The sequence below is a fragment of the Ranitomeya imitator genome, chromosome 5 (genome assembly GCF_032444005.1).
Source record: "Ranitomeya imitator isolate aRanImi1 chromosome 5, aRanImi1.pri, whole genome shotgun sequence".
Taxonomy (NCBI): Eukaryota; Metazoa; Chordata; class Amphibia; order Anura; family Dendrobatidae; genus Ranitomeya; species Ranitomeya imitator.
Window position 1 is genome coordinate 333316787 of NC_091286.1, and position 16871 is coordinate 333333657.

The window sequence follows — 16871 nt, forward strand, 5'->3', positions numbered from 1 at the left end:
GGGACTTCTCTAAAGGAGAACTCTATATAAAGTAGTAGGAAATCTTAATCTCGCCATCCTTCTCCACATCCTTGATCATAGATTTCACAACTTACACAACTCCCTCATCACTTTGGACATAAAAGGAGTCCCTTGGGCCATCACTATCTCCTTTTGGCAGGCCTGTCCTGTATCTCTCAAGCTATACTCCTGGCGGAGGAGTTTTTAAGGGGTACTGCCTCTGGGTATCGTATTGCATAGTCTATCACCACTAGGATGTATTGATGCCCCCTGGCGGACTTTACTAGGGGCCCTACTAGGTTCATGGCAATCTGATCAAATGGGACTTCTATTATGGGCAATGGCACTAGTGGTCTCCAGAAGTGGGATACGGAGCAATTAGCTACCAAGTAGGGCAGGAACGGTGGTAGTTAACAATCTCTCTGTGACATCCAGCCCAGTAGAAGCTCTGAAGAACCCGTTCTTGAGTTTTGTCTATTACCAGGTGCCCACCCAAGATATGAAAATTGGCCAGATCTAGTTCCCTTTCGCCTATAGGGACCTGGTACTAGCAACTGCTTTACCACTTCCTATCTTAGTTTAGTGACCCGATATAGCAGCTCCTCATTTAAAATGAAATGTGGAAACCTGTTGTCAATCCCTGGTGCTTGAGCAACCCCATTTATCACAGTTAGATTGTCAAATATCCCTATTAATATAGTAATATCCCATGTTTGAGCAGTCCCAAAATTTCCCCAAGAAACTCCGAGGTCCGGAATCTCAGCCTCATTGGTCACCGTCTTGTCCTCGTCACCAGCAAGGACACACAGGAGGAACTCATCTGCCTCCCACTGCGGTAGGGATTCATCACGATGGAACCGGCTCCTGTCTGAGTCATCTGGTACTTCCGCCAGAAGTCCCAAAACAAACTAAGGTCCCTCTCTATTGTAACCGGGTGTAGTAGATCCGTAACCACCCAACCTCATGAGTCTCAGCGCCACAGTGCCACTTTGGCATCGGGTAGTCTTTGGCGTCCCTGTGAAAACAGAGAATGCCCACGTGTTTTCTGGGTATCAACAGGTGGAGGAGTGTGGCCCTTTCCAGGGTCACCAAACTCTCCCAAGTCCAAGAGTCCTGACACAAGTACCCCATTTGTTATGGGACATGACTGCGGCCCCTCACCGGGCTGATAGTCCACACTGCAGGAGGGTTGGCAACTTCTCAGTGACCCCTTGGGACCTCGGACTCCCCCCAGTGGTGGCTCTACTTACCCCTCTTTTGGTATTCGGGCTCCCTCTGGTTATACCAGAATGGAGACTCAACACCACACGGCTTCCTTAGGGACGTCTTGACCACCTGGTACCTTTCTACTAGGCCAACCAGGTCATCCGCATTTTGGGGATCCCCCTGTGTAACCCAGGTCTGCATCTGCCTGGGAAGGGAGTGGATAAATCTGTCCATTACAACCCGTTCTACCATCTGTGCTGGGGTGGAAGAGTCATGCTATTACCATTTCTGTACCAAATGCAGCAAATCCAACATTTGAGGGCGAAGGGGTTTATTACCGCAATACGCCCAGTGGTGGACCCTTTGCATTCAGCCCGACGGTCACCCCTGAGCGTGTTAATATCTCAGTTTTTAGTTTGGCATATTCGCAGGCATCTTGTAAGGCCAGGTCATATAATCCTCCCGGAGCTCGCCAGTTAGACAGGGGGCCAGCACCTACGCCCACTGGTCTGGCGATAGTTTCTCACGCTCTGCTACCTGCTCAAAAACAGTCAAAAATGCTTCCATGTCATCCCCCGGGTCATCTTTTGCATCACTCATCTTACCACCTTCCAGTTGTATGTGTCATCATCTTGACGTGGGGTAGGGTGTTTTCTCTGCTGTAGACATCCCCTTCCAGGAGTTCCATCTGCCATTGCTGATATTGGATTTGCTGCATCAGGAGTTAATTGCTGCTCCTGCTGCTGCTCTCGGTGCTGCTGGTGTTGCTGCTGCTGGCTTTGGATCAGGTGCTTGATCAGCTTCGCCATTTTGTCTGACCATTAATCCATCCCTGTAAGCCGCCTTCACCCAGGACATGCGGTTTGTCCACAGTAGTCACACTTGCTTCCTGGGGATCTTGTCTGTACTTCTTGCACCAACTGTGGTTTATCGGCTCACTCTGTTGCACACATAGGTAGACACAGGTACACTGTCTCTTTAAATCTTCTGCTGGTTTATTATACATGTGGTATAAACCAACGCAAAATGAAGAATAAATACGGCCCTTCTGGCAAAATAGGGGAGCAACAAAATGGTAAACAGTCTTTGCAGCTGCAAGTATCCTCCTGCTCAGGATATGACAGTCTGGTTCAGTACAGTTTAACACAAAAAAACACTTCTCTGGAGCTGCCGACTCCAGACACACTTAACACTGAATGTCTCTGGAGGCCGATTATTTAAACCCCCGACCACACCGTGGGGTTGTCCACAAAAACCTCGCCCTTGAATTTGCCAATAAACCTCTCTCAACACATGGTGTGCTGGAGGAATCTTCTGGGTTTCAAAACACTGAAGCTAGTAACCTCAATGAAACGTATCTCCCCACCAACACTTTGCCAGTGACTTAGTAACTGTATATTATTTTATTTTATATGAAAATACCTTACCCGTGGGAAAAAAATTTCTCCAGGAGCCAGCCATCAATTTTATGTCTCCTTTAGTGTGTAACAGCTTGGATGGGATTCACAAAAAGACCAGGATAATTTTGCTGTTCTCCACAGCAGTTCTCCACAGTTGATCCTTAGCCATAACCAGAAGTAGGGAAACGCTGACTTTCAATGCATGATAACTTCTTGTTATTTTTCTTCCTGCTTGTTTGTTCCATGTTTAAAGAAAAGAGCTTTTTTCAATTTGTCTTCAGGAGTTCAGTGTCTTGTGGTGCACTCCTAAATGATTGACAGTTCAGGCTTCTTTCACACTTCCTTCTTTTGGCCTCCGTCGCAATGCGTCATTTTGGAAAAAAAATGCATCCTGCATCGGTTTTTTCCCATAGACTTGTATTGCCGATGGATCGCGACGCATGGCCATACGTCGCGTCCGTCATGCACTGGATGAGTCGTGATTTGGCGGACCGTTGTCACAAAAAAACGTTCAAGGGAAAGTTTTTTCGTACGTCTTGTCCTGCATTTCCTACCGCGCATGCGCGGCCGGAACTCTGCCCCCTCCTCCCCGGGACTTTAGAATGGGCAGCGGATGCGTTGAAAAACTGCATCCGCTGCCCATGTTGTGCCGAATTTTCACAACATCCGTCGGTACGTTGCGCCGACGCTTAGCGACGGCCGCGTACCGACGGAAATGTGAAAGAAGCCTTAGACTGTGCTCTCCAATGAAACATCGGAGGGGCACTGACGCAGGCGAGAGGCAGCACCTGGCCAGCTGCGGAGAAGCTCTACAGCAAAGAGCTTGTAAGCACTGCACTCCTTGCCTAGGAGACTGTGGCCACCGCTGATAGAATGCAGAGGTGGCTAGTAACCCATGCAGTGACCAGTATACACTAGAATTAAAAAGCCTCTCCTTTTTCAAGAATATAGTGATTTTTAAGAACTACTAAATTGCCAAGTGGCTCTTTTTACATTTTTGCAGATGAGGCAAACTCTGCAATTTCCCAATGAACAGTAAAATAAAATTTTGTTCTCCCTATTAATGTTCACTTGAATATGACTTCTAAGTGGGCTTTGTTGGTTTGAATCTCATTATACGTATTATACGTATTATGCATTTATAGATACAAATATTGATAATTTGTTTGATATTTTTCAATGGATTAACAATCTCATTATGTGTATCCGCTTGAAGGGTAACATTTACTTAATGTCAAACAATTGTGTGTGGTAATTTTAACGGCAACAAGCTGTTTCATGTAGCTGAATGCATTCAGAAGGGGTATATTTAAAAAGAAAAAAAGAAACATTTCTGATTGCAATAGTGCTAGACAAGTGTTGTTCTGTGGAGCGAGGGGGCCACAGAGGCATTTACCCCGGGGGGAAAAAATTGACCTAACGCAACTTTTTTTGGGGGATCAGCGAAGTGAGTGCCAGCCTGGTAGCCAGCAGTCTAGGTGAGTAAAGCAGCAGGGGAACTGCTTTGACATTTCAGGTTCCTATGCAGAGTTCTGCAGTTGAGATGAGTTTTTAGAAATGGTAGAAATATCATCCAGCTCCAAGTATGAATAATAAAAATATACTTTAACAAATTAAAATCCGAGCTCCATGATGATAAATGTGACATGACAACTACACGGTCATAGCAGCTACGTGTTTCAGATGCACGTGGTGTCCGTTGTCTAAGCTCAGACAAAACTTGGAACAGGATTTTAATTTTATCAGTGAATCCATTTTTGTTATTCATACTCTGTATAATATAATATAAGACATTACCTTTTACATTTATTCCTTTTTTATCAGATAACTAATTGTATACTATTGCTCAGTTAGCTCATGTGAACACGGTCACCCCTTGGGAATTACATTTCTTTATCTTCAGGGGATGAATATCTCAATCAATAGAACTGCGCTGTATGATCCAATAAGGAATGTACCACACATTTTCTCTACGAGGTGCATAAAAAAATAAATATTACGGTTGATGAAAATTATTACATGATCGTGTCATAGTTGTAAAGTAGGAGACCACAGTTCAGACATCCACACTGTATACTGATCTATTAGCTCATGTAGGAGAATATAGAGGAGAGGATAATCATGCTGTCTCCACAGCAGAGAAAGATGGAACTGGTACTAGTTATCACGGGGTTCTATGCTGATCCGTCAGGGATTGATAGCAGAGTATAGAGTAGAAAATAGCAGAGTGAAATCCGAAATTCAAGATTGACGCTGAAGAGAAGAAATCGGCGCTTTGATGTCCAAGGAAGAAAATACACTGTAAATAAGAGAAATCCTGTGATAAACTTTCACTTGGGTGCATTGATGGGGAAAAAAAAAACAACCCAGAGTGCTTCCTTTTGCCAGCTCTGCCTTCAGTTTTGTTTTTCAGTTTACCTGCTTCCTATAAAAGTCTCCTCTCTGCTGTGGCTGCTCACTATACTCTGATAAGCCAAGGAGACTGTTGCCTCTAAAACGCATTTTAAACCTCCGCTGCCTCTAAACTTTTATCGCTCGCTGCCTCCTTCAGCCTCACTCAGTGGTCCTCTGCGGCCACTCACAAAGATGGTCACACACTGGACCTTCTCTTTACCCTCTTTTGTTCCCTTACTAATCTCACTAACTCCCCCTCCCCTTTCTGACCACAACCTACTGACATTCTCTTCACTCTCCTCTCCTAGTGCGCAACCCCCACTCCACAAACTCACTCACCCTTGCAGAAATCTCAAACACCTCAATTTACAATCTCTGAGTCCCTTCTGCCACTTTTTAAAACACCACAATAACAGCAACACTCGATTCGGCTGCCCCCCCTCATGCATAGCAAAACTCGTACAATCAACAGGCAGCCCTGGCTGACTGGCCTGTCCAAAGAACGGAGACTGACTTCCAGAGTCGCTGAGCGGAGATGGAAGCGATCCCGCTTTGCTGACCACTTCATTGCATACAAGCAGTCCCTCGCCAGCTTCAAGTACATGCTCACTGACGCAAAACAAACTTCTTATCTCTCATATCCTCCCTATTCACAACCCTAAACAGCTTTTCAACACTTTCAATTCTCTACTCTGTCCCCAGCACCTCCTCCCTCTCCCTCTTTTCTGCTGAAGACTTTGCCTCTTTCTTTAAACAGAAGATTAATGCGATCAGAGAAAGCTTTGGCCCGCAGCCCCCAATGCCCCTCTTAGCCTCTCAACCCTGTTGCTCCAAAACCAGCTTCTCCACCATGACAGAAGATCAGCTCTCCACCCTCCTGTCAAGATATCATCTCACCACTTGCACGCTTGACCCGCTTCCGTCCCACCTATCCCTAACCTCGTCATAGTCTTCATCCCAACCCTAACACATCTCTTCAACCTCTCACTCACAACTGGTGTCTTCCCCTCATCCTTCAAGCATGCCTCAATCACACTCATCCTCAAAAAGCCCTCCCACGACCCATCCTCTGTGCCTAGCTATCGCCCGATATCTCTTCTCCCTTATGCCTCAAAACTACTGGACCAGCATGTCCATCTTGAACTGTTCTCCTACCTCTCTTCCTGCTCCCTCTTTGACTGGTTACAATCTGGCTTCCGACCCCATCACTCAACTGAAACTGTCCTAATTAAAGTCACCAATGACCTACTACCCGCCAAGAGCAAGCGACACTACTTTGTCCTCCTTCTCCTGAACCTGTCTTCTGCCTTTGACACTGTAGACCACTCCCTCCTGCTACAGATTCTCTCATCTCTTGGCATCACAGACTCTGCCCTATGCTGGATCTCGTCATATCTATCAGACCGAACATTCAGTGTCTCTCTCTCCCACACCACCTCCTCACCTCACCCCTTGTCTGTCGGTGTTCCTCAAGGCTCAGGTCTAGGACCCCTACTCTTCTCCATCTACACCTTTGGCCTGGGACAGCTCATAGAATCACACGGTTTACAGTATCATCTCTACACCGGTGACACGCAGATCTACCAATTTGGACCTGACCTCAACTCCTTACTCACCAAAATCCCACAATGTCTGTCTGCTATCTCAGCCTTCTTTTCTGCTCACTTTCTAAAACTGAACATGGACAAAACAGAATTCATCATCTTTCCCCCATCTCACTCTACCCCTCCACCAGACCTATCCATCAATGTCAATGGCTACTCACTTTCCCCAGCCCCACACACCCGCTGCCTCGGGGTGATCCTCGACTCTGCCCTCTCTTTCAAGCCACATATCCAAGCCCTTGCCTCCTGCCATCTCAAACTCAAAAATATTTTCCGTATCCGCGCATTTCTTGACCATAAAACCGCAAAAACACTAGTGCACGCCCTTATCATCTCCCGCCTTTACTACAGCCTCCTACTCTCTGGCCTCCCCTCTAGCACTCTGGCACCACTCCAATCCATCCTACACTCTGCTGCACGACTAAACTTCCTGTCTACTCGCTATTCCCCAGTCTCTCCGCTATGCCAAGCCCTTCACTGGCTTCCTATCATTCAGAGACTCCAGTTCAAAACCCTTACTAAGACATGCAAAGCCATCCACACCCTGTTTCCTCCATACATCTGTGACATGGTCTCCCGGTACTTACCTACACGCAACCTTCGATCCTCACACAATCTCCTTCTCTACTCCCCTCTTATCTCCTCTTCCCACAACCGCATCCAAGACTTCTCCCATGCTTCCTCCATACTCTGGAACTCTACCCCAACAATACAGACTCTCGCCTACCACGGAAACCTTCAAAAAGAACCTGAAAACTCGCCTCTTCCGACAAGCCTACAGCCTACAGTGATCCTCAACCTATAGAACCGCCACACAACCAGCTCTATCCTCTCCTATTGTATCCTCACCCATCCCCTGTAGACTGTGAGCCCTTGCGGGCAGGGTCCTCTCTCCTGTACCAGTTAGTGCCTTGTTTTTGCTCATGTTTATTGTATATGTCTATATTTGCCCCCTTTTCACATGCAGCGCGTCATGGAATATATGGCGCTATAAAATGTATAATAATAATAATACAGGTCAAAGGGGCACACAAACCCGTTCAGTGGGCTCCTAGAGTATCAGTGGAGACAAGCGGAGGCAGGAATTCAATTCAGGCAGCTCCACTCTGGTTAAGAGAGCATTCTCAATGAAGGGCAGGATCATGGGATGCAGATTGAGGGTTCGTAGCAGTGCACTGAAGAGCTCTCATTTGCTTACAAAATAAATTTTTATAGCAAGTAAGCAATGGACTGTCCTGGAAATTTCCCATTTGGAACACAAATGACTGCCATAAAACAAAGGGGTTTTCAATGACTATATCTTAGTTTTTTTTGGCTCATAGTAAAAAAAAAAAAAAAAAAAGACAGGCAGGTTGTTACTAACTAGCTCCGGTTTAGAGCGGTCACTGACAGCTACTGCTGATGTCCCAGTTGTTCAATGTCAACAGAGCAGTTCTTCCTCTTCCGGGATGCTGTGTCGACGGGGCATGACTGCCGACGTCGGTGCGGGTTGTCAGCTGCCTTACGGCAGTTAGGCAGCTGGGATCCGACTGTCAATCAGCATGACATCGGCAGTAATACCCCATTAACTGAGCAGAGTGAGGACGTGACCTGAGCGGAAGCTGCAGCGGAATAGCCAGCAAGACCGCTCTGTGCACGCAGAGATTGGTGCTGGGCAGAACAGGCAAGTAGTTAGCAACTATATACAAGCAGACATGGAGTAGCAGTCCAGTTATTTTTGTGCAAAAGCATATAAAGTCTTTATTAAATAGAAAGGCACATGAACATATTAAAATTCGTATCCAGACAAGTCAATTTACATGGGGGAGATGGATAAAAGGACAAATGGGTCACTCAGTCAATATTACATATCGAGGTGGGAGGAGCAAACACAATCATATGTTATAACCTATTTCATAAAGTGCTTCAAATAATATGAGTACTGTTGTGAATTCTGTGGCCAAGCTCCCTCCTGTGGTCGTGAGTGGTACTTCGGCTGGTTCTGTCTGTGAGCTTCCTTTGGTGGATGAGAGTGGTACTGCGGCTTCTGAGTTTCCTTCCTCAGGTGATGTGGTGAAGTCGTTAGGTGCTGCTCTATTTAACTCCACCTAGTGCTTTGATCCTGGCCTCCAGTCAATGTTCTAGTATTGGTCTTGCTTCCTCCTGGATCGTTCCTGTGGCCTGTCTATCCTGCATAAGCTAAGTTTTGCTTGTGTTATTTTTGTTTGCTATTTTTTCTGTCCGGCTTGCTATATTGGTTTTTCTTGCTTGCTGGAAGCTCTGAGACGCAGAGGGAGCACCTCCGTACCGTTAGTTGGTGCGGAGGGTCTTTTTGCCCCTCTGCGTGGTTGTTTGTGGGTTTTTGTGTTGACCGCAAAGCTATCTTTCCTATCCTCGGTCTATTCAGTAAGTCGGGCCTCACTTTGCTAAATCTATTTCATCTCTGTGTTTGTATTTTCATCTTTACTCACAGTCATTATATGTGGGGGGCTGCCTTTTCCTTTGGGGAATTTCTCTGAGGCAAGGTAGGCTTATTTTTCTATCTTCAGGGCTAGTTAGTTTCTCAGGCTGTGCCGAGTTGCATAGGGAGCGTTAGGCGCAATCCACGGCTACCTCTAGTGTGGTGTGATAGGATTAGGGATTGCGGTCAGCAGAGTTCCCACGTCTCAGAGCTCGTCCTATGTTTTTGGTTATTGTCAGGTCACTTTGTGTGCTCTGAACTTCAATGTCCATTGTGGTTCTGAATTACCTGTTCATAACAGAGTACATTGGTGCAGAGCCAAGAAGGTAATCAAGTACTCCCCACTAGTGTGGGATCCCCAAAGAGCTCTACAGCAATAGGATGCACCGCATAATAGCTACCTCACAAATAAAGTAAAGTTCTTACCCATACTTTCTCAGAGGGACACCACAAGAACAGCCCCAACACACGTTTTGGCTTCGACTTTGTCAATTGACATTGGCCCATTCTAATGACTTGACCTTGTCTAAACATCTTTCTAAACGACTGTTTATGACGGCACAAAAGAGCAAGAATTTTAAAGATATACTCTGCAATAGTCACTGTGACTAAACTTCAAAATCTTTTCAACATAGGTAGACAAAAGACAGGTTTCTTCCCTTGCGGTGATTGCCTGGCATGTAAGAATCATACCCGGGCAACATGTTTTACTTCTTTGGTTGGTGAAAAGGAGTACAGGATCAGAGACTACATCACGTGCAGCACATCATTTGTTATATATTATGCCCGCTGCACATGTAACCTAATCTACATCGGTCTTACATCTAGGGAGTTGCGTATGAGGGCAAGAGAGCATGTTAGAGACATCGTAGCTCCACGTGATGTAGCTGACCCGAGTACTCTTAAAATGATTCCACGCCATTTTAGATCACAACATAACTGCAATCCGAAAGAACTGAAAGTGTGGGGCATTGATCATTGATCATATACAATTGGGGATTAGAGGTGGGGACGCCAAACGCATCCTCGCATAGAGAGAGTGCAAATGGATTTCCACTCTCCACACTATGGCACCAGCAGGTTTAAATGAACAGTTGAGTTTTGTCCCCTTCCTATGATATATTGATCCCAGGTTTTATTTTATGTATTTTTAACTGTATGTCTTTTGTTATGGCCCCCCGAAGAAGCCAACGCGAAATGGGCGTTAGGGCTGTTCTTGTGGTGTCCCTCTGAGGAACTATGGATAAGATCTTTCCTTTTTGTGAGGTTTGTCCATCTCCCCCATGTAAATTGCCTAATCTGGATACGAATTTTAATATATTCACGTGCCTTTATAATTAATAAAGACTTTGTCTTTTTGCACAAAAATAACTGGACTGCTACTCCATGTCTGCTTGTATATGATGATATTCAGGAGTTTCCATATGGGTATTCCCCTAGTCCTATGAATAGAGGCAGAGGACTTCAACGATTTGGTAATTAAAATGTACCCTGTTCTGATATTTCTGTTTTCTAAGTAGTTAGCAACTGTCTGCCTGTTAGTTCTTAAGCCTATAGTAAAAAAAATAATATACCGTAGTACTGGGTAACCCCTTTAAAGATTAACCATAGATTAATAGTACAAATGAATATAAGAAACTTTGTAATCTTCACTCTGTGTTCTCTGGTAAAATCTGTTTTTAGTGAAGACTGATTTTCAACTAGTTGAGACATGGGATGATGGTTTTGGTTTATAAATATTTATAGAGATGGCAGGGTGGAGGAGACGGCAGGAGCTAGAACTAAACAGACAAGGTCACCTGAAATGACAACCAAATGAATAGAGCAGATTTGCAGTATTTGTCAGCGGACGCTAAATAGTTGCTGGAACTGTGCTGTGCAGCTCTGCAATGTCTTTCATGCGGCCAACGTTGACTATAGCTGATCTTGGGGGTGCTGGGTGTCATACACTCACTAATCACATATTGATGACCTATTCCAAAAATCATCAGTACTTTTGTAGTGGAACAACCATTTACGATACTTGTGGGTGTAGGGAAGTGAGGAGGGATAAGGGATTTTTTAGAACTTATTCTAGCATTGGAAACCCCTTTCTCTGTTCTGCCCAACATTATTCATGATAAATTATCTAAAATAAGCTTATTCTAAAATGAAACGTGGAATTCATTCTCAATTACTCATTACTCATTAGTTCCATCTCCTGTTATCTGTTCACATCATATAGTTAGATTGGTGGATTTGTCAAATCTGTCACCCATTGATTCTAAAGAGGCCCAGTCCCTCAGTGCACCATTAATAATGGGTTCTTTGTGCAGTGCTTTTTCAATAATTTGTATTATGTGATTTTTCTTGTGAAAATGCCGACAAGATGAAATCATTATGCTGTATATAATGCACATTTCAGGCTGTAGGTGCTGAATGACTCACCCTGCTCTTCATTTTTCTTCATGAATCAATTCTTTGCAGAGAATTTTAGGCTCCTAAACTGTTACATTCTTCAAGAAATGAAATGTGAATTTTTACAGGTTTTTTTGACATGCACCCGTCTGGTATGCTATAGACTTTTGGTAACCTGTAGTGGTATAACCTGTGAGAGCATTCCCTTAATGACACCTGATGGGTTTGATTTGGCTACCTCTAGCTGTATCAATTTTTAAAGGAATCTGTCATCAGAATTTCACCCTACAAACTATGTGTTTGTAGCTCTTTCAAGGACAAATCAAGCAGTACCTTTACATGGCCAGACTGTTCCTCTGTTACTGACAAATCATTGTTTGTATTGTTATCAAATAGTATATCTAAATCCTCAGTCACTCCAGCTCTATTTGCCACCCAGCGTTTCCTCCTCATGCTTGTTTAACAGCCTCTATGATTCAGCCAAAGGAGTCATTAGTAATGATGAGCGAATATACTCGTTACTTGAGATTTCCCGAGCATGCTCGGGTGTCCTCCGAGTATTTTTTAGTGCTCGGAGATTTAGTTTTCATCGCCTCAGCTGAATGATTTACATCTATTAGCCAGCATAAGTACATGTGGGGGTTGCCTGGTTGCTAGGGAATCCTCACATAAACTTATGCTGGCTAAGAGATGTAAATTATTCAGCTGCGGCAATAAAAACTAAATTTCCGAGCACTAAAAAATACTTGGAGAACACCTGAGTGTGCTCGGGAAATCTCAAGTAACGAGTATATTCGCTCATCACTAGTCATTAGTCAAGCAGGAGGAGTCAGTGAAGTGGTAAAGGCTTCGGATCTACCATAGTCCTTAAGCCTTTTTTGCATATCAAATAAATTGCTGTTTTCTCAGAAACAGAGGAACAGTCTGCTCATGTAAAGGTATTCCTGGACTTGTCTTTGAAAGAGCTGCATGAATATATAAATAGTTTTCGGTGTGAAATTCTGCTGAATAAATGGAACCTGTCAGATGTCCAGACTTTCCCTGGCCCCTATAATAGCGGTGTTTATGGGGATTTTGTTTTTTTTTTATAAGGTATTTTTTGTGCCTTACTAATGCTTCAATATTTAAAAAATTAATTTGAATCCTGCAGCATCACAGGACATGCTAATGAGGCAGGACTAGTCCAGCAGTGCATGTTTTCCATGTACTAGTACTATCTTGGATCTTCTAATCACGCCACCTTGGGCATGATTGACAGCTTGCAGAATCGTTCTGTCAGTCACACCCAGAAAGGTGTGATTCAGAGATCAAAGTCTGGACTAGTTTGGAGAAAGGACTCTGTCATGATCCCAATGGCAGGGGATCACAAAAGGACAAGCACACGAAAAACAGAACAAGCTCTAGGGTGATGGAAACTGAGCTGACCGCGATCCTGAACGTAATTCACAACACTAGCAGTAGCCGGGGAACGTGCCTACGATGATTCTAGACGTCTCGCGCCAGCCGAAGGACTAGCTTCCCCTATTAGAAGAAACAAAGACCTCTCTTGCCTCCAGAGAAACACCCCACAGAAATAGCAGCCCCCCCACATGTAATGACGGTGAAATGAGAGGAAAGCACATACGTAGTAATGAAAACAGATTCAGCAAAATGAGGCCCGCTAAAACTAGATAGCAGAGGATACAAAAGTGAACTGCGCGGTCAGCGAAAAACCCTACAAAAAACCATCCTGAAATTACCTGAACTCATGTGCCAACTCATGGAACATGAGGAGTAATATCAGCCCACTAGAGCAACCAGCAACAAGGAATCACATAACTGCAAGCTGGACTAAAACAAAAATAAAGCAAAACGTGGAACAGGAAAATCAAAAACTTAGCTTGTCCTGAAGATTACTGAAGCGGAAAGCAGAGGTAACAAGACACACTGATTACATTGATCGCCGGCGAGGAAATGACAAGAAAGCCAGGTTAAATAGGAAACTCCCATATCCTGATAGAACAGGTGGACACCAGAGACCGCAGAGAACACAAGTCACCCAGTACCATCTGTAACCACCAGAGGGAGCCCAAAAACAGAATCCACAACAGGACTCCTCACCAGAGTAGTACTGCCTTAGTAACGTGCAGCACTTGGATTAATGTTCTTCTATTTTTTATTTATTTTCATTTTGTCAAAGATTGCAGCTTTAGCAGTTGAGCACAGACTGAGGACCTGTCAGGCGTAGAGTTGAGCACATTTGTTCGGATTCAGTCACCGAATCTGAATTTGCCATATTCGTACCATATTAGGGCTCTATTCATGACAAATTTATGTTTGATGATCGGTTCCGAACATATTCGTTCATTTCTATTCCAATGACGTTCGGCTGTGTTCAGATCATATTCGGAACTGAATTTTGAAAAATTCACTCAACTCTAGTCAGGAGCATCGTTACTTAGAACTCTGCAAAATTCTGATCCTCTGTAATTTCTTGTTCTTGTCACTTGTCAATTGTCCTTGTCACGTGGTGGTGTCCCTACAACATCTGATAATGGTCATCACTGTTAGGACAGTGACGTAACCTCCAAATGGTAACACCCAGTTGTCAATGTGTTCAAAGATTATGGAAAATGAATAACAGAGAAACAACACCTCACAAGTAGAGATGTCAGAATATCTTATGATTGCTCCATTTATTTTCTAAAAAATGACATATTGGGAGAGCTGTTATAGGTCATATTTTAAGAGGTTGCCCACTACTTTATTGGTGGCCTATCCTTAGGATAGACTATCAATTTCTGATCAGTGGTGATGCAACACCCGGCAACCCCAGTGATGAGCTGTTATCGGTGGTGGCCAGAACTTCTCGGATGCTTCTGGAACACAGCAGCTCCGATAAAACTATAGTGAATGTGTCCGGGTACTACAGACCCACTCCTATTAATTTGAGTAGAGGTTGGATCCGTAGTATCTGGTCACGGCCACTATTAAAATTACATAAGTTCTGTGTACCAGCAGCATCAGAAAACTTCCTGCCGCTGCCGACAACAGCTGATTAGCGGGGTTTCCGGGTGTTGCATCCCCACTGGTCAGATAATGATGGCCTTACCTGAGGATAGCAAATGGGGAGAAGAAGAACCAAACAAATAGTAATGTGCACACCTGACTCAAAAGTAAATCTTAAGAATATAGACAATGTTATTAAAAACTTCGGACATACAAAAATTCATAAAACCATCTAAAAACAAGTGTAGGACAAAATCGATATCAATATAACATGCAAGGACATAAATACATCCACATAACCAGCAGCCTGAGAAAAATATATATAATTAATATCCTGAACAGATAGCTAGAAATACCTCTAACCATATAACCAGAAAATAAATGATCCCATGAATAAAATGATGGACAAGGTAAGCAACAAAGCTGGAATGGCTAAGAAGGACAGATATAAGCCATGTATAGGATAAAAAAGGGGATATAAATTACATAAAGAGAATTATCCAGCCTGGGAGGCGAAGTGAAGGTATATCAGGTAATATAAAGGCAGACAGATGGAGAGAACACTAATGCAACCTGCTAAGCAATAGAATGCAGGATATGCAGTGAGATGTCCGGAGCATGATTACCTGACCAGCTCAAAGGGAACTCGGGGAAGAAGCCAAAATAGGCAAAAGAGTCCTCATGGAATAGTGGTGTAAATATATAGTTTGCCCAGCTCATGTATATACTAGTGGAGCACTACTTATTGGTTGTCCTATATGGCTATTGTGTTTCTTGGGGGGTGTACTGTATTGATTTTGTCCTACACTTGTTTTTAGATGATTTTATTTTTGTATGTCTGAGGTTTCTAATAAAATTGTCTATATTCTTAAGATTTACTTTTGAGTCAGGTGTGCACACCCGTATTTGTTTGGTCTTTTTCTCCCCATTTGTAGTCTTCTTCCATACAAAGTGTTGCACCCTGCTACATACTGTACCTGTGATTATGGTTCTATGATGGTGCACCCTAATTCTATTTATACTTACCTGAGGATAGGACATTAATAAAAAAAAAGTAGTGGGCAACCTCTTTGTCTCCTATCTGAAAATGTGTTCTTATTAAACAAAAACAAAAATCAATAATCAGGGTATTTGTTTCCGTAATGAAACTGGAATACGGTATATTGTCACACCCCACAAAGCCATAAACAGAAGACTTGCAATAAAGAAAATGCTCTGATAAAATATATAGCTCTACATTAGTATATCATTTTCTATCTGTGAAGTTGAGTGTTATGCATTTTTAGTAACTATCTCATCATCCAAGATCAGTGTTTCCATTTTTGCCAGATAGACAGAATTGGAAATATGTACAGCCAACTTGGAGCACAGTTTTACAGTTTTTATATGGAATTATTCTGTATAAAACATTGAATAGCTTTGAAAATCCATTGCATTATTATGGTATATTGGTCTTTTGTTAGTTTGTGTTTTAGCCCAGAGCTACATTCACAATTCTAGCAGACCAAGGAACTGATGAGCAGCATGAGTATTATATCGCTTTTTTAAGTTTCTTTATCTGGTAAAGAATGCTTTTTTCTTTTTGCTTTTCTTATTTTGCCATTTTCTTTCTGTACTTTACTTTTTTTCTTCACTCTTTATGAAGATGATAGAAGCGGTTTCTTTCAGCATGCCACTACATTATTAATCATTTTTGTTTTTCTTTTCTTGATTTCCACAGGGTGCAATATTTTTAGAAGGTATTGCAGTAAAAAATGTAACCCAGGTAACTACACAACCAAAACTTGGAGAAATACAGAGGAAGTGTCAGCAGTTCTCCTCATGGGAAGGGTATGCAAAATTTTACCTGTCTTCTATTATTTTGGACATCTGTTCTCTTTGAGAAATAGTTTACAATTTATGCACCTAATGGATGTAAAAGATGATCAGTTTCTGCAGTTTCCATTGTTTTCTGTCGATGCATCCCCATTCTCCCCTAAGATCTAAAACAAAATATCTATCCACATAAATGATTTGATTAACGTTCCTGCAAATGGACGTACCGGTATGTCCTGCTGATCGTACCGGCACAAGAGTGGTTTCCACATGATCGCTGCTGGGAGCTTGACTTAAGTGATAACTGAGACACGGCTGTCACTGTCAGGAGCAGTGCCCGCACCGCCCTGGGCTGTCTCACTGCCTAAATGCTGTGCTCAATAGCGAGAAGAAGAGGGAAAGGACTCTCTTTCTCATCCGATTGGTGCCCCTGCATTGACATTAAGGGGGGGGGGCGGCTGATAGTTGCCATGACAGCATGAGGTCACGTGACAACCTCTTAATGGGTCAGCTATGGAGGCCTGCTTAGACCATGCCCAGAACATTATCTAAGAGGCTTCTATAAGCTTAAATTAACAGGTATAATGCATTTCAATACCAATGTATTGCATTATTCCAGCGATCTAA

General features: G+C 43.3%; 1 protein-coding gene across 1 annotated transcript in view; it reads left to right on the top strand.

Moving 5' to 3' along the window:
- Positions 1-16871, top strand: part of RNGTT (RNA guanylyltransferase and 5'-phosphatase) — a 576238-nt gene that overhangs the window by 112507 nt on the left and 446860 nt on the right. The window contains exon 7 of the mRNA XM_069726381.1: positions 16150-16259. Coding sequence (XP_069582482.1) covers positions 16150-16259 — 110 coding nt within the window. The remainder of the gene's footprint in view (positions 1-16149; positions 16260-16871) is intronic.